Here is a 27129-nt window from a genome sequence, read left to right as displayed (position 1 = left end):
CCAAACCAACAGTTAAGAAACCTTTGAATTGAGATAATGATGAAAGAGCTGTGTTTCAGAATGCCAAATTCTTTTTATGTACAGCTCTGAGGAATGACTACACAGACTATCGTGATCTAAAGATGTAGTTTTTGAAACAAAGAACTGTGGACACCTGTAACTGCTAAAGCATGACAGTAACAGAAATGGGCTCAGAGCACTTAGGTCTCAGTTGTGACTGCACCAGCATTTAAGTGGAGGGCTAATGACTGTTGGGTCACAAATGACTTTGTGAAGCTGCCAAAATCTCAGGGTCATGAATAGCATTATTTTTAACTGTTTTTTCTCATAGTTCCCTAGGTAAGTGGACATTAGCCCCTTATGCTCATTGCTAAATAATACTTTCTGTCTTGTAAACAATAGAGAGTCTTTTAGTTGTCTGAGCTCCTCCTGATGTTCTTCCTAACTTACCACTCATGAACAGGTTTAGAAAAGGTAAAAGCCAGCAAGGTAATGAATGCTACCAGGGATCCTGCAAATGTAAAAGTGCATCCATGGATGATAATAGTACAGTCTTATAGTACTTTGAGAAAAATATACTGATGACAAAGACAATTTTTTGCAGGTTAAATGCTCCAAGTCTATCACAACTAGCATACCATGAGCTACACTAAGTTTTACCTTCTCATGACAGAAAAAGTACAACAAAATGCTGGATCGACCCTAAAACTCTCTCTTTAGATGGCTATCTCTGTAGATGTGCAGCATCATATGTGACAAACACAGGCAGTATAGCCCTGTTGAAGAAAACTCACTCCACATCTTAACTTTGGATAGTGCTTAATGGAAATAGTGGGGACTAAGCTCTGGAGAGACATAGCACAGTATTTTCAAAATCACAGTTGTACATGGTTTTCAGGAGTATTTTGATAACCTAAAAATAGAAAGTTACATGGCCAGGTAATGAATAAATTTATGCGAACCACACAATATGTGATCACTGATATGTTACTGTCTTGATGCACACGTGGGATTTGTTTTCTCTGTTTAAACTACTAAAAACACTGTTAATAAAAACACATGGTAGGTTGCCAAAATCCTTGAAAAGACATGGCTAGACATATGTGAATAATTTTGCCTCTTAGTTTTAAGTAGAAAGTTTGGATTTAGGGACTCATCTATTCAGTGGTTAATCAGTCCCATCTCAGAATATCTAAAACTCCAGCTTTTTTTCTTTTCCACACTAGTAACACTGTTGCTTTTGATTTTTTTTTTTTTTAATCTGATTAGACTTAAAATTCTGCTTGCAGGCATTAGATAGAAAATGGGGGAAGAAAATGCCTCACTAGGTAGGTTCCAATATGTTTGGACATAAAAATTAATGGTTGCAGCTTTTGCAAAGACGTATGTATCAGTCAAAATAACCATTCTTTATTGATATTTACTGTCTTTATAACTGGCACAGTTCAAAAGATTTTTGTACAGACTGTGTATATATTATTGGAATGTACTGGAACTAAACATTTATTTATTTTGAATTTCTTTTTACATTTAATATGCTGTCAAGGGCTCATAAGGCTCTCCTGCTGCAAACTGAACAGCTAAATTAAATTCTTTACAGGTACAGAAATCTACAAATAAAAGCCTGAGGGGAATTTGGCCCCTTCCAAAGTAAAGCTTTTAAGTGAAATAGTGAGCTCAACACTGGAATGTGAAAAGCAAAAGATGGACTAAAGCTTGAGTTTAAATTTTCACCTATATCGTGAGGGCAACGGTGAGACTCAACCCTAAATTCTTTCACTAGGCACTGTTTATAATAAACAGCAAAACTGCTAGATTTAAAGCAGGCCTTTGTAAAGCTTGTGTGTATGGATACATGGACATATTGGTTTGATTTGTGACAGAGACATCAAACATGATTAAAAGAAATGTTATCTTTTGGTAACTTCCAATACATATTAAAACACATCATACAGCAACAACCTATGACAAAAAGTCAATTGCACAAATGTGCTGAACAACAAGGAACAGCAGGTATTGCAGAAAAAAAAAATAATAAATCACTAAACCCAACAGCCAATGCACAACAAGACAGAAATGTCAGCCAGGCTGCTAGTTTAATGTGTCAACTAATACAAAGAAAACAAAACAACCTGTTACACCTCTAATATACATGACATTTGATATTTCCCAGTTCTCATATCAGGTGTGTACTGCAACTTTCAAAAATGAGAGCTCTCTGCAAGAATGGCATCTCACTGAAAGATGAGACACTTGAAGAAAATTTAGAGAGGAAGCTTTGTGATCTGATGAATTTAATTTCTATAGATCTTTCCACTCCTAAGGAAAATAAAATTTAGTAAGGCTTATGGAAAAAGTGACAAAACCAGATTTTTAATAATTTCTTCTTTCTTTTATTCCATGAGTTACTTTCTGTCAAAAATGCTTCTGATGTAAAAATGTTGAGGAGCTTTAGCAGATTCTTTGCAGAGGGATAGCAGATGTTTTCTGATTTGTGATTGATATGGTAGGACAAACCAGGAGAAAACAATATAAGACTGAAAAAATAAGAGGCATAGCTATTCAGACGACTCAGAAAAAACAGTTGGAACAAAGGGCAAAACACATATGGGCTAGGTTATTGTTACATGTGTTGAACAGGAATTGGATTTGCTTCTGGAAAAAAGGGAGATTATGAGAGATGTCTGATCTCTCTTCCTTTTCCGTGGAAGAAAGAAAACTTTGATAAAATATTAAGAGACCAAGCCAGTTAGGTGGGCTGTAGTCTGCCTCTGGTCCATGCTTCCCTGTGATCAGAACAAGTTATGTGTTCCGTCAGTGAGCAACTTCAGCATAGAAAAGTTTATTAGTTGTTCATACCAGAAAATATTTCCATGTTCTCAACTAGCACAGTAACATCAAGTAGATGTAACTCAGAAGGAAGTAGCTCTTTTTGGAGAAGCCGGATTAAAGAGAAGAGGGAAGGCCTCCAAGAGATTTATGTAGCCATTGAAATTTTAAAATAAATTTCCTCAGATTTGCCTCCTCTCCATTCAGTGTGCTTTGACTTTTTTCCTCCTAGAGAACTTGCACAAGATGCAGAATTATTACAAATTCAGAACATAAAAAAAAAAAAAAAACCAAAACAACCAAATTGGAGACTATACGGTAAACTTAAAATACATTCCCTCATTGAGAGAACTGACTGGTCCAACACTCTGTGCTTTGCTAATACTTTTATAATGCTTTGTGAAAATCACAACAATGAGCACAGGCACCTACCAATGCTCTTGGAAGGCCAGGACAAGTAGAATCAATTCAAATGATGCTAGAGTCAGAGAGCATCCACCTTGTGTTCTGAGCAATACACGCTTTTATGCACTATCTTGTGTCCCACCTCCAAGACAAATGCTACCCAGCATGTGTTTATCACCTCTTCGAGAGAGGATGAGAGAGATTCAGACATGTTAAAAAGTCCACACAGTTCAGCAGCACATTCATTTTAGAGAAAATGAACAAAGCACTTCAAGTCATTCCTTACAAGATCCTAAATTAATAAACAATGTAAAATGTAGCCAGTTGGAATCAAAGTATGAAATGATATTTGATGTAAGTTTGGGATGACATCAGATGCAGTAGAAAGGTCATGTGGGAGAGAATGTAAGACTAAAACAGAGTAGATCATATCCTCACTGTTTCAATCTGGAACAGCAGTATCTTCCCTTGCCTGTCACAGAGACAGCAACAAGCAACAACTACAAGTGAGCAACCAGGAACCCAACACACTCCTGCTGATACCAGTTAGTGACAATCTGTATACGTGCTTCTGCTCCTTTATGGTCCAGACAAAAGCATATCTAACAACAATGTACACTGTTCATAGGAGAGTACAGATGGCATTCTTAGATTTTCAGATGCTTTAGGACAAACGTCTTGACAGCAGGGGCTCTCTCTCAGAGCCATGCCCTACAACATTCTGAATGAAAGCTCTGAGAATTACTTGAAGAATGAAAAAAGGTGCTAGAAATAAAGTCTGATCCATCCAGAGCACTTCTGAACATCCTCTTAGTAAGTCAAGTTAGAATTGTTTTAATATCCCCACATCTGCACTTTGATGTCAGTGTGGTCTTTATTTTCTTCATTTGGAAGGGAATGCCTACACCCTCATGTGGTCCCACATTATAGTATTGGGATTTTTTTTGTTTTGTTCTGTCATGAAGACATGTTGAATAATCATGCCAGCATGCACAGTAATTGGTAGGATAAAGGCTGACACAGTTACTGGGTACATTTGTAGTTAGTGCTATTTTTAAAAGAGCTACATGGCCAAGATCAAGTAATAAATATTTCTGTGTTTTCATTGCCATTCCTTAAATATGAGAGAAATCTTTATTATAACGAGAAGTCCATGCTTCTGTGAGCAACCTTTTTTTACTAAGACAAACCCCTTTTTTGCTACACCAAGTTAGCCTTTTCTGCTATAAATTTCATCATTCTGCAGGTTGTACCACTCGAAGAAACATGCTCTAGATCCTGATTGTCTAAGTCATAGGAATGATCTTTACCTATGGGAGATGTTATGCTGGAGTAAAATTATTTCCATTAGTAACAATGACCTAAGTAAATAAAGGACTTGCAAGCATGTGTAGCGTTTTAAGCTAACTATGAAGAAATAAGCTTAATGAGGACATTTAGTTCAGACTGTTCTCCCCTTTTTTCTCCACTCCCTTCCCATTTGTAATGAAAACAAAATAAATTGGCCAGCTGAGATTAAAGACAGCCAGGCAATGACATGGGAAAGGTGGTGCAACTTGTCCTTGCCTGGTGCTGTATGTGCTAGAGAGATGGCACAAGTGGTCGAGAAGTCTTGTTTGAGAATGAAGGAAAACGTAAGAAATCTGTTTGAAAGCATGTTTTCTGCAGCTTTTAGAGCCCAAAAGAAAAGGAAAACTGGACTTGACAGAAGATGACAATATTAAATGCAACAACAACAAAGTTTAATGCAGAGTTAAGATTTGGAAGCCAAATTTTGCCCAAATCTATTTGCAGCAATTCCCTCTGTTGTCATTGACCTTCATCACATAGGTTTGGTGACAGCAAATTGCCAAGTATATTGTCTCCTCCAGCTTATTCTACTCTTTTATACCTACACACAAACCTTTTAAATTTGGAAGCCTTGATGAGGTCACTTCTCCTATCTCCTCCCATTGAAGGCAAGACAGAATTCTCCACTGGTGTGCTGTTTTATACCATAACTTCACATACATCGGGAGGGTAAATTTAAGCCCTTAGCTCCACTAGTGACACTGTATAAACATGAACCAAGTACAAAACAGATGACTGTCAACTATACTTTGCCAGAAGCACGCACATTTTGAAAAAAAAAAATTGTCTTCCTGACTGCCAGATAGTATTTGCTTAAAACTTAAAACTTAACTTGTGCTATTCAACATATAGAAAGAGGCAACGGCTCACATTTCTTTGCCATATTCCAAAAATGCACGGTTATCAAAAGAGATGTAATTTTGGATTTCTTGAATTCTCAATCACATTATTTCCTCAGCTATATAAAGCGGTGTTAATTTTCTTGGGCTGTGCAGAAAACAATGAGAAAATATAGTTTAAAAATTTGAATATGCACTAAAAAACTCACCCCATATAAATCTCAAATGCAAGCCAAATAATGGCATCGTGTGTGTTTATTTCAACAGCTGAGAAATGGAATCATTGCAATAGATTGAGCTGTGTTGTCTCAGTGGCTGGGAAGGGCATCATAAGCCCAAGCAGAATGACGATAGCAGGCCAGAGAGTCGAGTGCTGAGAATGGAATAAGGTGAATGTCACCACTGCACACTGAAATAGAGAAAGCACTGACAACACGTAGAGTTACTCTAGGTCTCACTCTCACCCTCCAGTAAAGTGGTTTGGCACATCCAAATTGACATGGTGCTGAAAATGAGAGCAGTGAATCTCCCCTAGGAGAGAGCATTGGAAGGTAGTTTAAAATCACCATTTCATTCTCCTTCCTTTATACAGCAGAGGAGCTGCTGCAGAAGGAACTGGGCTCTCTGCATGGTGCTTGATACTTGTTTACTGGCCTAGCCTTCTCCATGCACTGGGTAGAGAGTGGCTATGAGGATGCTTCAATTACACCTGAGTTCAGTTTGGCCTCTAGAAAAATTCAGCTTACAAGGATTCACAAGAGAGAAAATGTTATGTCTATTCCCCCTTGGTTAGGTACACTACCTCCATGTCAGGTGTAGCTCAAGACTAAGCCTGCAGCATAGTACCAGTTTCTAGTTCATAGCACTAAGAGGCCTTCTGATAGGCAACAGGCATCAAACCCCCATTTTTTACCAACCATTGAAGAGCAAATTCAGTGTCCTGGAATCAAACATGAAATAGAGGATTGGCTTAGTCTAACATTAGGAGGATTGCCATGGAGGGTCTGACATGTCCCTACTGTCATAAGTTCTGTAAGTTACTCTATATTTTGCTATACAAGTCCCCTTATATTTCTCTTTCAGTGGGAGATATCTCTGAATTATGAGATCATAAAACCAGAATTCTCCTATGATTTAAAATTAGATTAGATCATATCACAGTCTTTTGCCCACAGAAACCTGGCTGGTCAGCAGAGAATCTTATTGAAAATACAAGTATGGAGCACGACATCTATGCAAATTATATGGATTTCAAGTTAATTAGAAAAGCTTATAAATTAAGTTTGGCAAATATCAGATAGGCAATAACTAGTGGCCACCATGTAGTTACGTGAAGATGAAGTACAACATTAAAAGGATGGACAGAAGATATGAAGTGGTATGAGCAGCATGAATAAGGGAGATAGAAATGGAATTTAATAAGTTAAATAGGCATGAACTTGCATGCATAGGAGTAACTGGTTGCCTTTTCCAATAGTCAGGGGTGATTTTCTTTTTTAATTGGATTATGCTTCTTTGGTACTGAATTGGATGTTTCTTTTTGCCCTTCTTAAGCACAAAATATTGAAAACGAGTTTTAAAATGTTTAATAATGTAAAACGGAGATAGAAGACTAATCAACAGAAAACTCTTAACACAAAAGGGCTAACTTGATTCTGACCCTAGGAAGCTTTGCAATGCTTTACTCCTGTCAAACAAGATACTAGGTGACAGTTTCCAAGACACTAAAGCGATTAAGTTTTGGTATACATGCTGATTTCGCACTTGCCTACTTACGTCTGTCAAGGGAATAGTTTTCCTTCTTTCTCATTTCTGAAACAAATATATTGATCTTAATGCTACATTAAGATGGGTGTTTTAATGCACATGTGAAATTTTTGGGGTTTGTGCTTGTTTTTTTCACAAGGAGAATGCTTTGATACACCAGCAGTAAAGTTATTTCAGAAACTGAAATACAGTATGTAGTACAAGAAATAGGTTAGTATGCCAGTAACAATAGCTGAACACTGAAGTCTGGCCCTTGTATCAATGACATACAGTGCTTATGTTTAATTTGCAAAAGTGACTTATCACTGCAACCTAAATAGTCTGTGTGCATTTGCAAATATTCACCATTAACTTACAAATTAATACCAGGATAAACAGACTGGGAGTGGCTCATTTTTCCAGAAGCAATATGATTTCAAAAAGAGTTAGAAATAATAGTAATAACAATAAAAATGGTTTGCTTAATTATCCCTTTTAAATTTCACTTTATTCACAAAGAAGGTGCTCCAAAAAAGTTTTCAAGAAAGAAACTCAAACAACCTTTTTTAACCCCCTCTAAAAACCACCAACCAACCAAATCACAAACACATACACACAAAACCAAACAAACGAACTCAACAAAAAAAACACAACCAAAGCCACACAACAACCATCCTCCCCCCCCCCACCAAAAAAAACCAAACCAATCAACCAAAAAAACAAAACAACAAAACCCACCAATCAATCCCTATTGCACTGCTTGGAAATGTATAAATACATAGCACCAATTTTTGAAGGTTTAATTGGAACTCAAATACATTAAATGATGTAACTTTGAAGGTTGCTTCCATGACGCTACAATTGTTTTGTGACATGGGTAAAAAAAAGTCTGTCTCACCATTTAAACAAAATTTCTATCTCCTTCCTTATGACAAGTGGTCTTGTGAACGTCCATAGAACCACAAAGAATCTGTTCTCTTAAAGAATATGAAATATTCATCTGCCAATGACAGTCACCCAGACATAATCTTCAGGATTTGTTGGTTTCACGACCTCCAACCCTTTTGATTTCAGGAGGCAATAAAGTAATTCTGGGCCTGGGACATTTCAATCCTAACGAAGATTGTCAAAGGTACCTTTGCTTGTCTGCCTATGGGTGCACCAACTTTACTTGCGGATGAATGGTCCTTGAGTCCTTCACTAGACAGATGAGATGTTTTCTAGCAAGGGACAGACAAATCCCAGGAACTAAGCATGGATGGGACTCAGAGGAAAGGGATTCTCAGCTCTGAGGTCAATGTCCTCTGTTTATCTGAAGCTTTCAGATAGTCATGTTGACCCAGGTGTCTAGTACTGGCAGCCATTATTAACCAATTAGAATTCTGAAAGTGTTAAACCTTGAACTTTTGCTTTAGTCTCTCCATCTGCAAAATGCAGACACTAGTAATTTACTTCAGAGGGCAATTCATATGTTTTTCCCCTACTTTTAATCATACCTATATGGAAACTCTCTGTATTCTGAAACAGGTCTTTAAATGCTCAACATTGAATACAAAATATGTACCTCTTAAATTGGATTATTTTCTATAGATTGAGTCAGAGTGAAAAAAATCCACACAAACTCCTTTCAACTCAGAAAAAAATTATTCCATGCTGCAAGCCAAACTCTCCACCTCAGACAACCTATTTCTCAACCCCAGTCCTGGTTAGTTTAAGATTTGCATGCAAAAATTCACCACATGCTTCATGAATTTAGTTTATAAGAATCATTGCACTTTATACTGCTTTGGTTTTTTGTTTCGGTTTGGTTTGGTTTTCGTTGTTGTTTTTGTTGCTGTTGTTGTTGTTTTCCCAAATAGTGGTTGTTAGATCTGGACCTCAAGCCAAGCAGCAGATGTTGAGCCTCCCAAGCAGAAGGCAGCTGCCAATAACCTGGAGGATCTCCTCTTAATAATGAGATGCTGCTTCCATACACTTACAGAGTCTGTTGAGAAGAAACTGCAGTGCACATTACATACATGCAATTTTAGGACAAATCTGTGTGGGTCATCTCCTCACAGTGGAAAAGTCTACTACATTTTGGAAGGGGAAAGGAAGCAAAAGGCATTTTTTTATGCATGGCAAAAACCAGCAAATACAATGTTGGTAACTCACGCACTCTTTATAACGTCCTAGGGACAGAACTTGAACAAGACCCAGAGATTTGACTTCTAAATCTCTGCACTAACTTATTATGTAACAATGTAATCCTGTAATGTACTATTTATGGTTGGCTTAGGCAATCTTATCTAAAGGGCCTCATGAGAAAAGTTACGCTCTAATACATATGGATGTAATAGTATCTATCTAGGCCAATCAACAGGCATTTGTACATTACAAAAATGCACAGTGAAGACTGAGGTTGTATTAGCTGCAGACCTCGGTAGGCTTTCTAAAAGCCACATCAGCCCCAAAGACGCCTGGTTCAATAAAGAGGTCCTTAGAACCATAAAGACTAATGGAGAATGTCTGTCTGGTCAAGTTGATGGTTTGCCTGCTTCACAGTGGATGGGCATTTCGTTGTCTAGACCAAATATTTGCTTGTATGCACCAGGATCCCTGGCTCTGTTCTGGTGCAAATTAACTACTTTTATTAACGAGAAAATCCACACAAGTGCTATTAGTCTATGCTGGGATCAGAAATGCATAGGGATATGAACTGTGTCAGATTTTGTTCCCACAGCTTCCTCTAGTTTCCTAAGAGAACTAGTCAAGAGACTTGTAGTAGTAACAGTAGTAACAAATACTTTGTCTTGGGAAACACGCGTTGTTCTCCAGAACAGTGAGAACTATAAGCACAGTTAAGCTCAGCCTATGCCAGAACAACTCTTGGGACATGCCCCAGCTTAAGTTGTATCTCACCAAGAAGGCTCCAGTTCATAAATGTTTAAATTCAAGTATCTTCCCCTTGCCATACATTGGGCACACAACTAGAAAGTGCCAGAAGAAGTCTTAGATCAGAGAAGGACTAGGGAAAAACAACAAAACTTTAATTTACAGCCAGTAATTAAATGAGTGTCAGTGCAGACTGAAGACTTTGTGAGACAAATCTGGCCACTGCGGTCTGCGTGAACTGAAGGTACTGCATGGTACACATATCTGTATGAAACCATCCCCTGCAGTAATACCTAACAGAGGCAGCAAGAATAGTGGATGTTAGATTTGTATCAGAGGGGAAGGTCCTTAGTTGCCTAACAGACAGCATTTACTTTTCAATATTTTCTACTCACCCATAGATGCCCAAAGTAACCCCAAGTCAGGCACAAGCTGAAGCCTAGCAGACAGGTTATCAAACATGGCTTTTTGTGAACCCAAATTAATAGTGTTGTCAGTTGCCTAATATTTCTTGCTTTTATCAGTGTTTCAGCTCCTCCAACAGACATTCTCATCTTTCATTTAAAAAGTTTCTACTCTTTTATGAAAGAAAAGAAAAGCCTGCAAACATGGCTCTAATACAACCCAGTGGGTCAGAAAAGCCAAAAAGAAAGAACCTCGCTTCCCTTCTCCCTCCCCACCCCCCCCGCCCAAATAAATAAGTAATAATTTTGAAGCTAATCTCACAAAGTTTATGGTAACTTGGCTCAAGGTTTTTGAATGACTAAGGTTAGAAGTACTTTTAGGTATCAAACTAGCAAGCTCCCCAAGTAAAAATAAGTAAAGCTCTCTCCACAGCTATTCTGGAAAAGTTTAACTCCTTTCCAGCTGACTACATCTCTCATTGGAAAATAATGACAACTTTCAACTGACCCTTTTTCAAAAAGACCAGTGGGACCCAGCAGTGACAAACTCTCAAGCCAAATGATACAACGTTCCCATACTGTGATGTCCATATTCCACCTCCACAATAGAATTACCAGACTTGCAGTTACTCATACCTTCTTTTTAAATAAGAAAACGGATGTTAGACTATCAAAAGCTGCTTGAGGACTTTCTCAGAGGCATTACAAATAATTTAAGTAAATAAGACTAACAGAGAACGCGACTGTGTCATTGCCCTATGTCCTGTTGGTTCTAAATTGTTCCCAGCGCTCTTGATCAGAACATTACATGCAAAGAAGAAAATTCAATTTTAATGAAAAAGCTCCTCTCCTTCTGAAATCAACACAAATGACCATACAGCATTTCTCTCAAGGTCACGTGTTTTTACTACCAACAATGCACTGTGACTTCACAAATATTTAAAGGATCTTTTGCTTGAAATAATGAAAAACTTGGATCCCCCAATTTCTTTGTTTACAAAGGTTGCACAATAAGATAGACATACTATGAAACTTCCGCTCCCCTTCAGCTCTGGTTTGGTCATCCTTTGATTAATATCATGTTTATAATGAATACACATTAATTTGAAAAAAGGCCTCCCACACACATGAAAAATAATCTGCATCACTCTCCATCTTCAAAATTGTTACACAAATCACTTCTCCACGCCACACAGCAGACATACATAAAATAAAATAAAAACAATCATGTTACTTACTAGGAACTCCAGACACCAGTCGTAATGGACGTAATACTCGGAAAGCCCGCAGTGCTTTAACATCGAATCCGGCACCTTTTCCTCCTATTGAATTCCCCCCATCTGCTTTGGTTGCTTGTTCTAAAATTGCACTAAAAAGCCTGCAAAAAGAAAGAAGAAACAATCTGTAGGCAGACAGCCAGGCTTGGGCTAAACAGGAACAGAGATCATCGTCATCATATCACCCAAACTATCTCACAAACCTGCGAAGGGTGTCACACATCTTGGTCGACATTGACATATGGTGGAGGAGAGGCAGACTTTTCCCATATGCAACAGCTTAATGGTGATGTCTATACCATTTGCAAAACACTTGTTTCTGGAGCAGACATAAACACGATGTGCTCCTCCTTCAGCCTAATGGTTCCTTGCAGCAGCTATAGGCTACCCACTGCGAGCAGCCTGCCTGGTGGCACATGGAGGTGTGTTCCCTGCCCCGTGTGCTGGGGCATGCCGGGTGCCTCAAAAGGGCCATTTTAGCAATGTCTTGTGCCCATTTTAACGGGTCATCAACAGCAGAGCAACTGGGTGAGATTTCAAAGGCAGCCCCCAGGCTGTGCTTACCAGATGGTCTGGACAAACCCAGCAGGAGTTGAGTGGAAAGGCTAGAAAGCGTAAATTTTATGTTTTGCCCTTTCTGCTGCCAATATTTTGCTATCTTTATTAACCAACAATTCAACTTGCAGGCAGAAAAAAATCACCATTCATAAATAATCCAGTCATTAATTGTCTGTCATTTGTTTTACAAGAAGTTAAGATCCACCAAGGTCACTGCAGGTATAAAACTCAGGGATCCTTCAAGGTGCAAATTTTTCGATAAGGGAGTATGTTCAGATAACGGGCTGGTGTACCCATTTGTAAATCTCCTGATGCATTGGCTAGGGGAAGCGCAAAACTGTAGGAGTCTTATTATTAGAATGTTTTATTATACTAATCTTAATGCTTTATCTTGCCTAGTAGGAGTAGCTGCTTTAAGGAGAAGATGTCTCACTCAGAACACATTTGAAAAGGCAGAGCAAAGCAGAAAAGACAATGTTCTTCTGTGAGAGAGCTGAAGGCTCACACTATGTATTAATAAGAACTTGATTTAATAAATTAGCTTTCAGGAAGTGCTTCCATTTTTCTGGTAAAACATTAGTACCTTTGGGGGAAGACAGATTTCTCATGAATTTACTAATTACATTGCTCTCAGCCTTGAAGTCGTCAGCTTGAAGCCAGCCAAATTCAGTACAGGTTAAAAGCTGTTCCAGTGTAAGTGGATGTTCGGTGGTCTGTAGAAAAAGCTTGCCTGTGACTGGTAGAGACTCATGGCCCATAGCGTACCATGAAGGTGCCAGAGACAACTTTAAAATAGCCACCTGGGATATCAGAAACAGCCTAGTTGGAGCAGCCTCAATTCAGCACTGACTGATTTCTCTCTCAGATTTTGCAGTCTGCAGGGCTTCTGTTGGGATCTCATCTGCCTGTTCTGATGTATTCCACAGAGAACTCCCAAACTGCCTATCAAGCAGAAAGTGAGCTGCCTGATCTCTTTACAAGGAGTTCCAGTGCCTGCAGTCTGCAGTTAAAACCTACTGATAGGGTCACAAACATACAGAGCTTGCCCTGAATACAAAAAGGAGGATTCATTTACTGAAGTATCTAAGCCAACACATTTCCCCAGCACCAAATCCACACAAAAACATGGATTAGGGGAGTGCAAATGCAAAATTAGCTTCTGAAGCAACTTTTAAAAAATTTCATATGAAGAGTCTTACAAAACCTGTCAGCTGTGACTGAGGAACTCCTAACTGGATGTATTCAAAGCCTCAACTTCAAGCACTGCAGAAAGATTTAACAACTAGGTAACAAGCGTGGGAAAAACTGTGTGTGGGGAGGCTGGATGCTGAGCTTGTAGGTGTTGCAGACTGAGAAGCAGGATGCAGAGAAGACAAAACCAGAGCCTAAGAGAAGTACAGCATTGACTGCAGATATCACAGAGAGAGATAAACAAGGGCTGATGTAAAGAAACTGAATTATTGGAATGTATGTATTTCTTGAGCTGTGTACACAAATTATACAGTTGCAATTTTCTGCTGGTCTTCATAATAGAAACACTGTAGGTCAAATTTGGGCTAATGTATTTTCAGTAAGCTAGTGATTAAGCTCTAGAAACATGCCTTATTTCTTATTCAAATGTTTCTATCTTCCTAGTCAACACAATTCCCATACTAGATGATGAGTGACATACCTATACAACAGTCCCAGTCTCCTGGGATCCTCTGGAGGAAAAATAATTCACTGCAAAAGGTTTCTTATGATGTTTTTCAGTTCTCTTGCCATGTTGAAGACAAGAAACTCAAGGAACTCTGAGTCAGAAACCATCCAAAACTGTGGGTCCATTCTGCTGGTCCCCATTTTCACTGGTCTCATGTTTTACCAAGCAGCATCTCTTGGCAGCTGGCACCAAGGGCATTTCTCCTGCCACTCCTACAATGAGCAAACCATAGGCCCCTCTAGAATTCTGCATCCTGGGAAAAGCTATACCTGCCCTAAATTAATTCAGGATGAGCAGAAACTCTACGAGTAGGACAGGTCACTCCACTGGAGCAAGATCCTCCCTCCTCAGACTAATGCAACTCCACTGCAGGCCAGTTGACCACGTTGGTGTGCTCCAGCATTGACGTGCTAAACGTGCTACCCTGAGGTACCCAGAGCCACCAGCGTTCTGTACTTCAGGAGCAATTTACAGTAATTCCTACTGCTCCTCATTTAAAAACCTACATTTAAACTTTAACTGCATTACTCCTGCTAGTCCTGCTTTAACGAATTTACTCTGTGCTTAATATCTACCCTGTATTAATCCTTGTTTTACTAATGCAATACAACTTTTTATTTCTCTCATTTATTTCACTCTCTTGCCCCTTTTCTATTGGGGACTGTGCCCAATCTGGCCTACTGAATCTCTGTTCAACTCTTCAAACTGACAGTACATCATGCCAATCCTATTTCCTTGTCCCTATCACCTCCTGAGTTAGCACATTGGCAGACATCTATGATTTGGAGGCTTCAACTGCCTGTAAATTCTTATGTCCCAGAGGAGAGGGTGAAAAAGTGTTCTGTTCAGAAAGAGCACCAACAATAAGATGCAAAAGAAAGATAAGACTTCTGGCAGTTCATTTCATTACTCTCCATTAGGAAAAAACCCACAACCCATATACAGTTTGTAGTTTCTATAAGCACTACAGATATTAAGATACTGACATAAAACATGAGGCCAGAGTCTTTCTACCCTATATTTACAAGGGAAAATCTGCTCTTTGATTTAAACCTCTGGGAAAAGTTGACAGAAGGTATGGTGGAGAGAGGTGCAGTTCTTTCCTTCTCCTCTCAACAGGTGAGTTAGCTGAAATGCATGCACCAAGCATCATGTGAGAGAATATTACACTGACAGAGAAATCAAAGTATGGATAGTATGAAAACGAAAGAGGGATAATCTCTTGTGGCTGCTGAAAATCTCACATTTTTTCAGAAAACTAATATAGAAATCAATCTTATTTTCTTCTAGCTAACTACCTTCTGCCAGTCTAAATTCATGCTCCATTTTCATTTGCATATAGTGCTTTCCACTGATGAAGCACAATTAACAGCATCTTGATTTCTGAGTTTCACTTATGACATGACTACACCTAAACTAAAATCACCTGACAGACACAGACTATAAAGCGGAAAATTTATATCACACTCATGCATGTATGGACACACTCTTTTATTTTATTTTATTTTTTTAATGTTTAGTTGTTAAGTATGAAGCAGCTTCACTGTTTATCTTTTTTATATATTTCTGTTTCCCTTTTGACATCTGAAATATCCAAAAGGTTTTTGCTTTGCTAGATGAGCCCAACAGCAGCATGATAAGGCTGTAACCTGTTCTACAGCTCTTCATCTCTTCCTCTGTGGAGAGGACACACGGATTTTTATAGCACAAAAAAACAAACAAACAAACAAACAAAAAAAACTTGTCAAGGGCCTCCAGAATATATAGAAAAAACAGAGTGCTTGATATTTCTAAGGTGAAAAATCAGCAGAGAAACATGGCTGAAAGAATCCTCACAGGTATAAACAGTAAAATACAATTATTTTTTTTCGAAGTGTTTTACAGTTCACCTGTGATTCGTGATTCTGAAAGTGTTTGTGTGGGCCCTTTAGAAACTCCCCACAAGTCTTGAGAAAGACATGTACTGTGACCACATTTTCCAGTCTGCTCTGAATTTCAGACCCTTTCCAAATACCTTCACCGCTTACCTTCCCAAGTTAGACTGCCTTTCAAATTAATTTTCTGTTTCTTGTTTCCTGGCAGAAGCTGTGGGTCCTTGGAGAATGACTGTGCTTGGCAGACAAACCATGGCACTGCCAGGAAAGACAGATATCCTTCTAGCACAACATTTTCAAGTTGGTCTTCTCTCAAGAGAGATTTCCTCTAACGGCCTAATATTAGAGGACATCACTGTTATATCTGAAAGTTTTAATGTTTTTTGAAAGAAGAACAGTAAAACTGAAGGAAGCAGAAAACAATTTGACTACCCATTAGTGTTTGTGGGTTGTGCCTCATTAGGCAGCTTAGGGGTGAGATCGCTACTCTTAACTAATAATGTTCTTATCCACAGAGCCTCTGATTGAGATCCCCCCCATTTTTCTTCAAAGCAGCATTTAATGGTGCTGCTATAGCAGGGTCATAGGCTATTTAAAGATAAGCTAGAGTCAAGCTTTAAAAGACCTAGCTGATGAATAAGCAGATCTCCCACACTGCAGGAATGATAAGCTGTTAAATGCCTACAGGTGTGAAGTGCATCCTTTCTCTAGAAACCATAGTAGTTGTGTTCAGTGCTCCCCTCTGTTGCTGTGTACTCCTATGGCCTTGTTAGAACCACTGACTGTAAAATCCCTCTGGATACCAGGGGATCTATCTTCAGAAGGCAGGGAAAAGTATAGAGGCACACTGTTATATGAATTTTTATAAAAACCGAGACTTCCCTCTAGAATTTATGCTTGGTGCTACACATGTCCATTTTCCTCTTACTCTATTGACCTGTATGTTTTAACACAAAGGAAGACAGCTAGCTGTGCTGTATTATCTCTTCAAGACATAAGGGGCAAGCATCATACACTACGTGGATTTAGAGACAAACGAATTATCTAAACCACTTTTTTTTTTTCTCCTTTAAATTTTAACATTACTTGAAGAAGTACTTCCTACCTAACCTTTCAAATTTTTGTAGCAAGGGCAATCATCATTGGAAATGAAGACGATTCCTAAGGTAGAACAAGCACAAATGAGAATTACCACTTTTTTTTTGGGGGGGGGGGGGGGGGGTGGTGGTGGTGTGGTCTTGATGCTTCCAATATGTGTCCCACACCATAATTTGCCCCACATACCAAATAAATCCCTCTGGCCAGTGCTACAGCTGTATCTAAACTACTCAGCTTTCTCCAATAGCTCCATCAACAGACAGAAAAAGGCACCAAAATGAAATGTTACCAGCACTTGCTTTCTTCCTCCTCTTTCTCTCTCTCTAAAATTTATTTTAAACCTTTTTTACGGGACTTCCTCCTTGACAAAATGTTCAAATGCGCTGAAATTTAAACATAATATAATTGAGGGGTTTCAGACTGCCCCTAGGAAAAGAAGATAGGGCAGAACAGGAACAGACGGTATCACCATATACATTTTGCAGAGGGGTTGTAGAGAGAAAAAAGCAGCACACCAGCCTAGGCTGCCGTACTGTAGAGTGCATTTAAACAGATAAACATCAAAGGAACCCATCTGGCCTTGAAGTGGAATCCGTCACTTGAGATTGTTACTATTTAACAGAGACCTTGGGGTCTTGGCCATGTTTATTATACTCGTGTAATCCCTCCCCAGTTACATTTTTTTGTTCCCCATCTAGTGACTGAGAGCTGCTGGAGGCAAGAACGGATAGACAAGCTGAGAGCCACAGCTTCTGTCATTGGCAAGGGAATTAATTTCAGGCTGAACACCATCTTGCTGATTAACTATCCTATTAGAAAAACTGAAAAGGACTGTAGTTAAATTAGACGTAATGCTGCCCTCTGATTTCTGGAGCCCCGCTCTTTCATATTCCAATGGAAGAAGAGGTAATGTGTCCTCCCTTTAAAAAGTTTCTCTCTCATAAAAATGAAAAAGGAATAATTGTAATATATTCACAGGACTTTTGTTCTCCAATTGTTCTTCAACTTATGCACTTCCCAAGCAGGTGAGATAGCTAAGGGCATTCAAATGCAGAACCAGCTACAGAATTGGGCATCAATGCCAGTGAAGGGGTTGGGGATTTTCCAATTACTAATTTCCTGTGGGATCCTCTGGCTGCCAGTAGGAATGAAGGAGAAAGACAACCAGGCACTGCCATAAGGAGAAGCGTTATGTCCATATGGAGGCAGAGAGGTCTTGGAACTAAGAATAGGTTCCAGTTTGTCCTCCCTTCTCCTTACTGGGAATTCTCATTCCACCCACTTTTCCCTGAAAGACAGGTCTTGCTTGACCAGCCTGATCTTCTTCTATGGCAAGGTGACCTGCCTAGTGGATGAGGAAAAGGCTGTGGATGTTGTGTACTTAGACTTCAGTAAAGACTTTAACATTGTTTCCCACAGCAGAAGCTGGAGAAGCTGGCAGCTGATGGCCTGGATGTCTCTAGTCTTTGCTGGATAAAATACTGACTGGATGGCTGAGCCCAAAGAGTTCTGGTGAATGGAACCAGATCCATTTGGAGGCCGGTCACAAGTGGTGATCCCCACCGCTCAGTATTGGGGTCAGTTCTGTTTAATCTCTTTATCAATTATATGGATGAGGGGATCAAGCGCACCCTCAGTAAGTCTGCAAACAACACCAAGTTGGGTGGGAGTGTTGATCTGCTGGAGGGTCGGAAGGCTCTACAGAGGGATCTGCACAGGCTGGATCGTTGGATTGAAGCCAATTGTATGAGGTTCAACAAGGCCAAGTGCTGGGTCCTGCACTTGGGTCACAACCCCAGGCAGCACTGCAGGCTCAGGGAAGAGTGGCTGGAAAGCTGCCTGGCAGAAAAGGACCTGGAGGTGCTGGTTGAGAGCCAGACGAACATGAGCCAGCAGTGTGCCCAGGTGGCCAAAAAGGCCAACAGCATCTTGGGCTTGTATCAGGAATAGTGTGGCCAGTAAGACTAGGGAAGTGATTGTCCCACTGTATTCAGCGCTGGTGAGGCCCCACCTCAAATACTGCATTCAGTTTTGGGCCCCTCACTACAAGAAAGCCATTGAGGTGCTGGAGAGAGTTCAGAGAAGGGCGATGGGGCTGCTGAGGGGTCTGGAGCACAAGTCTGATAAGGGGAGGCTGAGGGAACTGGGGCTGTTTAGCCTGGAGAAAAGGAGGCTGAGGGGAGACCTTATCGCTGTCTACAACTACCTGAAAGGACGTTGCAGCATGGAGGGGGTTGGTCTCTTCTCCCAAGTAGCCAGTGATAGGACAATAAGAAATGGCCTCAGGTTGTGCCAGGGGAGGTTTAGATTGGATATTAGGAAAAAATCATTCACAGAAAGGGTTGTCCAGCACTGGAACAGGCTGCCCAGGGAAGTGGTTAAGTCACCAGCCCTGGAGGTGTTTTAAAGACGTGCAGATGAGGTTCTTAGGTACATAGTTTAGTGCTAGAGTTATGTTAATGGTTGGACCTGATGATCTTGAGGGTCTCTTCCAACCAAAGTGATTCTATGATTCCATGATGGAAAGTGGGAGGAATTGGGTAGTACACAGCAGTTTGCTAACATAATTTTTTTTGAGCCACCACAAAAAAAGTCAAGGAACTAGATGGACTTTGGTTTGGAGTAGAAATAAGGAGGGGTTTTTGATGTCAGAGTGTCCCTTTTAACATTTTCCCTAGGAGCTGACACATGATTTCCTTGGTAAAGAGGTAAAAAGACTAAGTTTTTGTGGGCGATGAAACTCTCTAACAATGGAGTAGTGGGAGGATGGGACAAATTACTCAGGCAAAGAAATACTTATTCTCTTTGTCTTCAGGGATAGTTTATCCTTCAACCTCTTCCCTTCAACAACCACAATTAAACTCCCTTATCTGTTACCCTTAGGTATAAAAAGCAGAAGGTGTTTTATTTTGCTTTTGCTCAAACAAACTAAATGCCAAGCTTGAAAAACACTGAGGGGAACAAGGGGATTAGAAAGGTTTCAGCTCAAAGTGGCAATTTGATTTACAATAGTAAAATTAGTATTTAAAAAGGTTAAAACATTACAAGTGTCAGAATCAAAAGTATTGAAATCACCAGCAGAACAACACAATTGAACTGAAGAACTTATTTTTATTTGTAAGTATGAAAACCTGAGATTTAATATTTTCATCCATCTTTGAGAATGAGAAAAATCTGTAAAAGTTCACAAGATGGCAGAATTTATTTATCATCTAACTCTAATCTTCACTAAAGGATCCTACCTAGATATTTTTTAATGTGCATACAGATTTACAAAGGGATTTTCTTCCAGTTAAGTATTATCAGGCATTTGACTTTATCCAATAGTCTTGCACTGCTTCCTATTTTCATCCGTGTTCCCAAAGACCAGTTTAATTTCCATATCTTGCAAGCCACTAAAAGCCTAGGAAAAGACTAAGCAGCAAGGGACACCAGACAGAATATGTATATCAACGGATTGTCAGTCTTTAATACTTACCTCCAGGTAAATCATTGCTACACACTGAAATTAGACACCTGCAGAAGAACAGTGACTTAACTGTATTTTTAGGTTACACAATAAAACTTGTCAAAACACACAGAGTCTGTAGGGGGACTAACGCAGGAGGGACAAATGCTGATTGCAGGAGGAACATGATAGACAACAACCTCTAACATCATTCATAGGTAATGTACCTCCTTCGTGCTAACAAATGTTGCCAGTGTTCCCATGTGCACCTTGCATTCAAAGACAAAATGCTGGTACTCACCCTACTACCACAATTATAAAATCTAGTAAATTCCAGCCATTGCGGAGGTAAGCGTTGGGGTGAAAGAGAAGTCCATATGCTATTACTTTTAAAAATGCTTCCACTGTAAAAATTATGAGAAAGAGATATTCCACTCGTTCCTGGGGAAGACAAGAGAAAAAAAAGAGACAACGGTTAGTGTGAGTGATAACTGTGGATAAGGACATTTTTTTCTGTCACAGTCCACCCATGCAGCCTCCAACTCACTGACTTGTCACTTCGGTACATCTAACATGCATGGCTTGCCACAGGGCCCTTATCCTTAGTCTGGCATTGTCTGCAGCCAGCCTGACAGGACAGTGGCAGTAAATTTTGGTTGGGCTCTGAAATTTGCTGCCCTTGCCTTGGCAGGGACCAGCCGCTGCATAGGCCTGTGTGAAGGAGAGGATTAACACAGGCATGTCCTAACACTCATCTCACTGTGGAGTACATTGCCAAATATTGTCAGCCATCAGAACTGCATCCAATCCTTTTCTACTTCTGGAGACAGATGCAGAGAAATATAGATGGGCCCTCCCAAGAGTGATGTGTGTATGTCATGTGAATTGTGAGGTTGTCCTGTGTGGGGACAGGAGTTAGACTTGATCCTTGTGGGTGTCTTCCAACTCAGGACATTCTATGACTCTGTGTGTCAAACTGTGCCTTCTTTGGGATTCCCTTTTCTGTTTCTGGGGAATAGGTAGGCTGAATATTGATGACAAACGATTTACAGATCAGGCTGACTAATACTGGAGGATTTTAGTCATTCCGTCAGGAATGTACATGTCCTTGTGAAATACAGGCTGCAATTAAGCACATCCAAACAAAGTCACTTCCAGTGACAGTACAGTCTGATTCAGGACAAGCAAGCAGGCTTTTGGAGTCAGTACACAGGCTCACTGTCTCTCATCTCTGAGGTTTTTGGCCCCAATGTCGAATAACAACAGCAGTATTGCAGAAATGGTAGGGACCTCCATCTGAGTAGGAGGGAAACTACAGCATTAGGTAATCACTACCAAAGTGCTGCATGGCAAGCTGAGTGTGAAAAAAATGTGTGCAAACTAGATGACAGCAAAAGGAGATTAGGTCCCTGCAAGGCTAAACTACAAAGTAAGCTATTAAAAGTTACTATTAAAGAAATAAAAATGTGAGATAATTATAAACTAAAACAGCCTAGGCATTCTTGGTCATATCTTACAGGGTACCCAGCAAGGCAATCAGGAAGGTCACTACTTCATTTTTATTTTCAGCTCCACCTGCAAGTGCCCTGATCCTCTATCCAGCTGAATGCACGTATGATATTTTCATATGACAGAGCAATACAGAAGGTGCAGGATCACAAAAAAATCATTCCATCATTTGACTCAGCTGCCCATTTGAACTTCTTCCATTCAGCTCCAGGTAATTAATCACAACTCAGTAGCAACCCATTGATCCAAAAAAAGTAATTTCCAGTTCATCTGCATGTTTACATTAACATTTTATTTTACATGACTGAGAAATTCCATCTGACAGTAGCAGGCACATGTTTGCGCTTTAAAATATTGTGGTTTTCCCTCAGACAATGTTTTCACAATGCCTGCAGTATTATTTTGCAGTGCTTACTATGGGAATTACCTAAAAAAGAAAAAGTATAATTCTGTAGTTATCTGAACCAGTCATAATGCTTTTGAACACAACCACCACACAGAATTTGTCCATCATCATGTGGGCTTGGCCACAGAAAAAAGCTCCATAATGGCTTGCACACTCCTAGAAGGGGCTAACCTGGCAGCCCTTCTCCTTCTACTGCTGCCGACAGTTGAATGGGTACTAATTGATGTACAAATCAAACAGACTCAAATGATCAAACTCTGTTCACGCATTTGTAAAGTAAAATAAGCTATCATGAAACCTAAAAACAAACAGAAAACCACCAAGCACAAAAAACAACCACCAAACACAAAATGATTGTGTGATGGAAGTCTGTGCAGTGTCTTTTTGATTGTCCTGCACCTTTCTGCTGCTACATCCCTCTACCAGAATGGTGCAAGGCCAGATGTCATCCCATGCAGATAGCCTTGGCAGCTCTACCTGGGAGGTGATGTTCTACCTCTGAAAAGACAAGGTAAAACCTGTGTAGAGGCTGGAGGAAGATGGAAATGTGCTCTGCAGGGGAAGAACCTGCTCTGAACCAAGCATAGGAGTTGGGAGTGTTGTGCCTGGGATGGATGTGGCCTCACTAGGGATGAATGAACGTATTTTAGGATGGAAACAAAGATTTCTCTTGCTGCAACCCTGTCCATTACTGAGTCTTGCTCCCTATTTCAGCAAAAGGCTTTACAAAGTTGTAAGCAAGCTCTCTTCCCTTCCCACTAGAAGAGCCACAGTGGGTCCGAGACAACTCTCTCATTCAGACTGTCTTTGAGGTTGCCCTGTGCACTGAATAAATCCAGCATCTCATTCTGCAAACAGAGACACAGGCTCATGCAAAAATGCTGTAGGCCCTAAAAAATAGACCTTCCCAAAAATGTCTCTTAATAGTTCACAAATAAGATTGATATCAAGGGGATGTTGAGGAGCCTGCCCTCTTGCTTAATAACTCCAGGTCCAGTTTGAAGCAGACTGGCAGAACAAGAGAAGAGGAAGGCCTAAAGCTGACCCCATGCCCAGTAATTTAACAGCAAATGCTGTCCTTGACCTCCCAGCGCCCTGGGACAAATGCTGCTGCCAGCTCTGTGTCTGGATCCGTGCTGCTTCTGCAGACACAGTGCTGTGCAGGCCTGCCTGGCCAGAAAAGCCATTCCACTCCATGAATTTCACTGAAATACCTGCACTAATACAATCAAAGTCCAAGAAATCAAGTACTTGCGAAAATTCTGGAACTTTTTTTTTTTTAATATTTAATACTGCACAGACCAGCCAGTATTTCAACAACTAACAGGTTCCATTTGGTTGGGTTTAGAAGCCTCATATCTTTTTGCCTCTAAAGAAGCCTATGAGACTAAAGACTCCTGTTTTGTTATTGTAATAATGCTGTTTATTGAACCATGTTATTGACATAATAATATGTCAAAATATTACACACACACATGAATATATATACCTATACATAAATAAATGCATATACACATATACAACTACCAGCTGTTTGAATAAATTCGTTACAACTCTCTGCTTAAGGTGTAAAGATCCATAAAAAATAAAGTTCTATAAAAGCCCCTAAAATGAACATAAGATACAGAATGCTGAGCAGACGAGAGAGATTTTATGATCCTCTTCACTTAAATTAATGATTTCAGGTTCTAAAACTGAAGGAAAAATACTGCTGAGATCAAACAGTGTAGCTACTCCAAGACCATTTCAGGAAGCTACTCCTGCTTACATTTAAGAAAAATTTGAAAAGTCTAATAATTAATTTGTGTTTCCTTTCTCCTTATACTATAAAACTAAAGAGTCTTTATGAACACAGCATAACTCAGTAGTGATGCAGCATAACAGGGCTCCTGAGAACCTGGTTTGCAGTCCCAGTTCTGATGCCACCTTGCCTGGTGAACTCACAGACGTGACTCAACTGCTTCCTGGCCTCAGGTTGGAAAGGAAAGGCGGACCTGTTGCCCTTGGCACCTATAGAATGATTAAGTTGCCTCTGCTAAATGGGCTTCTACACTTCTGCCTGTTCATTTGAAGCTGTGCTCTCACAGGTCAGACAGATTGGGCCCCAGCGTTTCAAGCTTCCAAGGGACATAGCACTGCAAAGTATCCATGACTCCCACTCCTCTGAGAAGCCCTTTTGGTGCCATTTTAAAAGAAACCAAGCTAGAAAAATACTGATATTTCTCTATGAGAGCGCACCCTGCTGACAGGGAGGGAGGGATCTGCCCGCTGCTTTCACAGGAGAGAAAGGAGAGAGCAACAGCACTGCCCCTTGAAACGCAAATCGAAACCACAGCATCAAAGGTGAGGGAACTTATTCTGGAGCTGTAAGAAAGACAGAACAGGGTTTTTTCATTTCTGCCTTAGAAATGGGAACCATGCTGATGTAGCTGAGACACATGAAGCATATTGCAGGCTGCAGAATTATAAAACAGGAACTTCCTGCTTGGGAAATAGTGATGAAAATGTTTCAAAATCCAGAGGAAAAACATAACATATGAGTGGAAGAAGAGGAAGGACAAAAGTTTTAGAAAACTGGCCAGTCTCTGAAGCATACACAGATATCCTGGGGCTGGCTCTACCACTCATTTTTGGGGTGGTGTGTTTTTTTGTTTTTATTTGTTTTTGGGGGTTTTGTTTGTTTGTTTGGTTGGTTGGTTTGGTTTTCTTGGGTAGATACAGGACATGAGCCTCAGCTGCCCTAGCTGATGGATTAGCCGGCACTAACATTGCCAAGAAACAGATCATACATCATCTTCCTCTCAACGAAGAAACAAACATTAACTTACTCTTAAGGTTCTAAGATATATTTCCAAAAGAGGATTACTGTATTAAGTACAAAACCCCTCTAATCCCAAGTGCCTTCTGAAAACGTCATGTGTTTGTTTTTGTTTATAATTTTTGAACTGTACCTAATGACATCCTGCATTCATAAAAGGAGTCTGAAAACGGGAAATCCAAACAAATTACTGGAGAGTGCCATAAGGCTTTTCTCCCATCAGGAGAGGAGTGATATTTCTGAGAAATGGTCCTCAATGATTCACTGGATCTGGATCCTAGCTCTCCAAAACCCTTCCACCCAGCAGTACTACATGTTTATAACATTTTCTTTGCAAGAGTTACTTAAGGCTCAGATCACAATCAGGTCCTCACATCTCATACACCCCAGTCTAAACAGTTTATGGCCTAAAATTCAGCCACCACAGGTTTTCTCAAACTTTGCTGTCTCTCTCTGCTTGCATTCTGCTCTGTTTGTTGCAAGCCACATTTCAAAAACTAGATCTTCTATATTTGAAGTAATGTACAGCAAGCACTGCTCAGCTAGAACCTTTACGAATCTGTCTGTTTGACCTTAGACCAAGTTACGTCAGTGTCTGCATTATTATTCCCTAGTGCTTCCTTAAACATCAAGAGAATACATTTCTTCAGTAATGCAAATACTCAGTACTCCAAGTAAAACAGCAATATTTCAAGGACCCATGTCATATAGGATATTTTGGCATTAACTGCATAAATAGGCTATGAAAGATACAAGTCAGAGTGGAAGCACTCAGACTTTTTCCTAGTAGGGACAACAATCTTTTCTGATGGGCGGTAGGGAGACTAAACTGCAGCACTGGGAAAAATGGCCCAGAGATTTCATGAAAAAAGGTTTTGTGTTTCTGGATTACAACCTATCATCACATCCAAGATATGGATATTCTCACTTGGCAAATATGCTGACCTGAAGGCTACTGTTAGCATTAAATATCTCTGACCTTCAGTAAGGAAGAGCCACCCACATGTGTGCGCTTGAAGGATCAATTCAATAAAGCAGATGTTAACACAAGTTTGTTGACACTGAGTTACTTCTGAACATATTCAGTTACTCAGGAGACATTTCCAGCTAAGTATGCGTGAAAATAGTACGCAAGCACACGAGGGAATGAAACTTAAAGGATGGAACCTGTTTGGATTTTTGTCTTTCCTTCTCCTTAAAATTACCGTCATTGCAGAAACAAGTGGCCATATCCATTTATTTGACAAAGAGAAAAGGATGATAAGATAGCACACTGCTGAACGTAACTCCATTTACTGTTACTGCTGGTCCTAAAATACAATGTCCCACCTCTTCCCCTAAAAGAGTATTCTCAAAAATCAATCCTGGCAAGGATAAAAGAAGCCCAAAGGAGGAAGTAGGTGACTATCATTCAACTAAACATAACTCACCATATTGGTAAACAGAAGTCAGAAGAGCAGCTGAAAGGTTAGATTTCCAAATATGACTAGTATTGCCGTTGCCTCAAACAAAGGTAGTGTCTATACAACATCAGGTTTTACAATGAGCAGAGTTAAATTCCTACCGAGAGATGCAGAAATACCACCTTTTAACTAACACCTGTAAACAGGAGATACTCTCATGTGCAGCTACTTTACAGGTGTTCAATGCTAAAAGAATAAACCAGACAAAGGCAGAATTCTCACTAATCTGAGTAATTATAAAAAAGGAACATAGTGCAAGCCAGCCTTCAGTAAGTTATGATAATTCATAACATGCCCATGATCCATTTAAAGAACTTCCACTGAAATGAATAAAAGAGAGGGCATTAATAGTTGTGAATGATTACAGATCCAATACACATATCCTGTATTCAAGACTTGGCAAATCAACCAATCCTTCATGCATAGCTCTCTTGCGGGATCTAGTCTAAGCTCCTTATTTTTCTTACAACGCTTTGACAAGGATCAAGTTGAATTTATTTATGGGTTCAGTGGAATTACATTTTGTGTCCGA

At 39.8% G+C, this 27129-nt stretch overlaps 1 protein-coding gene across 34 annotated transcripts in view; it reads right to left on the bottom strand.

The window, feature by feature from the left end:
* CACNA1C (calcium voltage-gated channel subunit alpha1 C) overlaps positions 1-27129 on the bottom strand; it is a 488413-nt gene that overhangs the window by 183284 nt on the left and 278000 nt on the right. For all 34 annotated transcript variants that reach the window (XM_071817770.1, XM_071817650.1, XM_071817786.1 and 31 more), the window contains exons 4-5: positions 20703-20842; positions 11686-11825 (exon numbers count right to left, since the gene is read on the bottom strand). In XM_071817770.1, coding sequence (XP_071673871.1) covers positions 11686-11825; positions 20703-20842 — 280 coding nt within the window. The remainder of the gene's footprint in view (positions 1-11685; positions 11826-20702; positions 20843-27129) is intronic.

This window comes from Patagioenas fasciata, chromosome 1 (assembly GCF_037038585.1).
Source record: "Patagioenas fasciata isolate bPatFas1 chromosome 1, bPatFas1.hap1, whole genome shotgun sequence".
NCBI classification, from domain to species: domain Eukaryota; kingdom Metazoa; phylum Chordata; class Aves; order Columbiformes; family Columbidae; genus Patagioenas; species Patagioenas fasciata.
The sequence above is the reverse complement of the archived record's forward strand: the minus strand, read 5'-3'. Positions and strand labels throughout refer to the sequence as shown.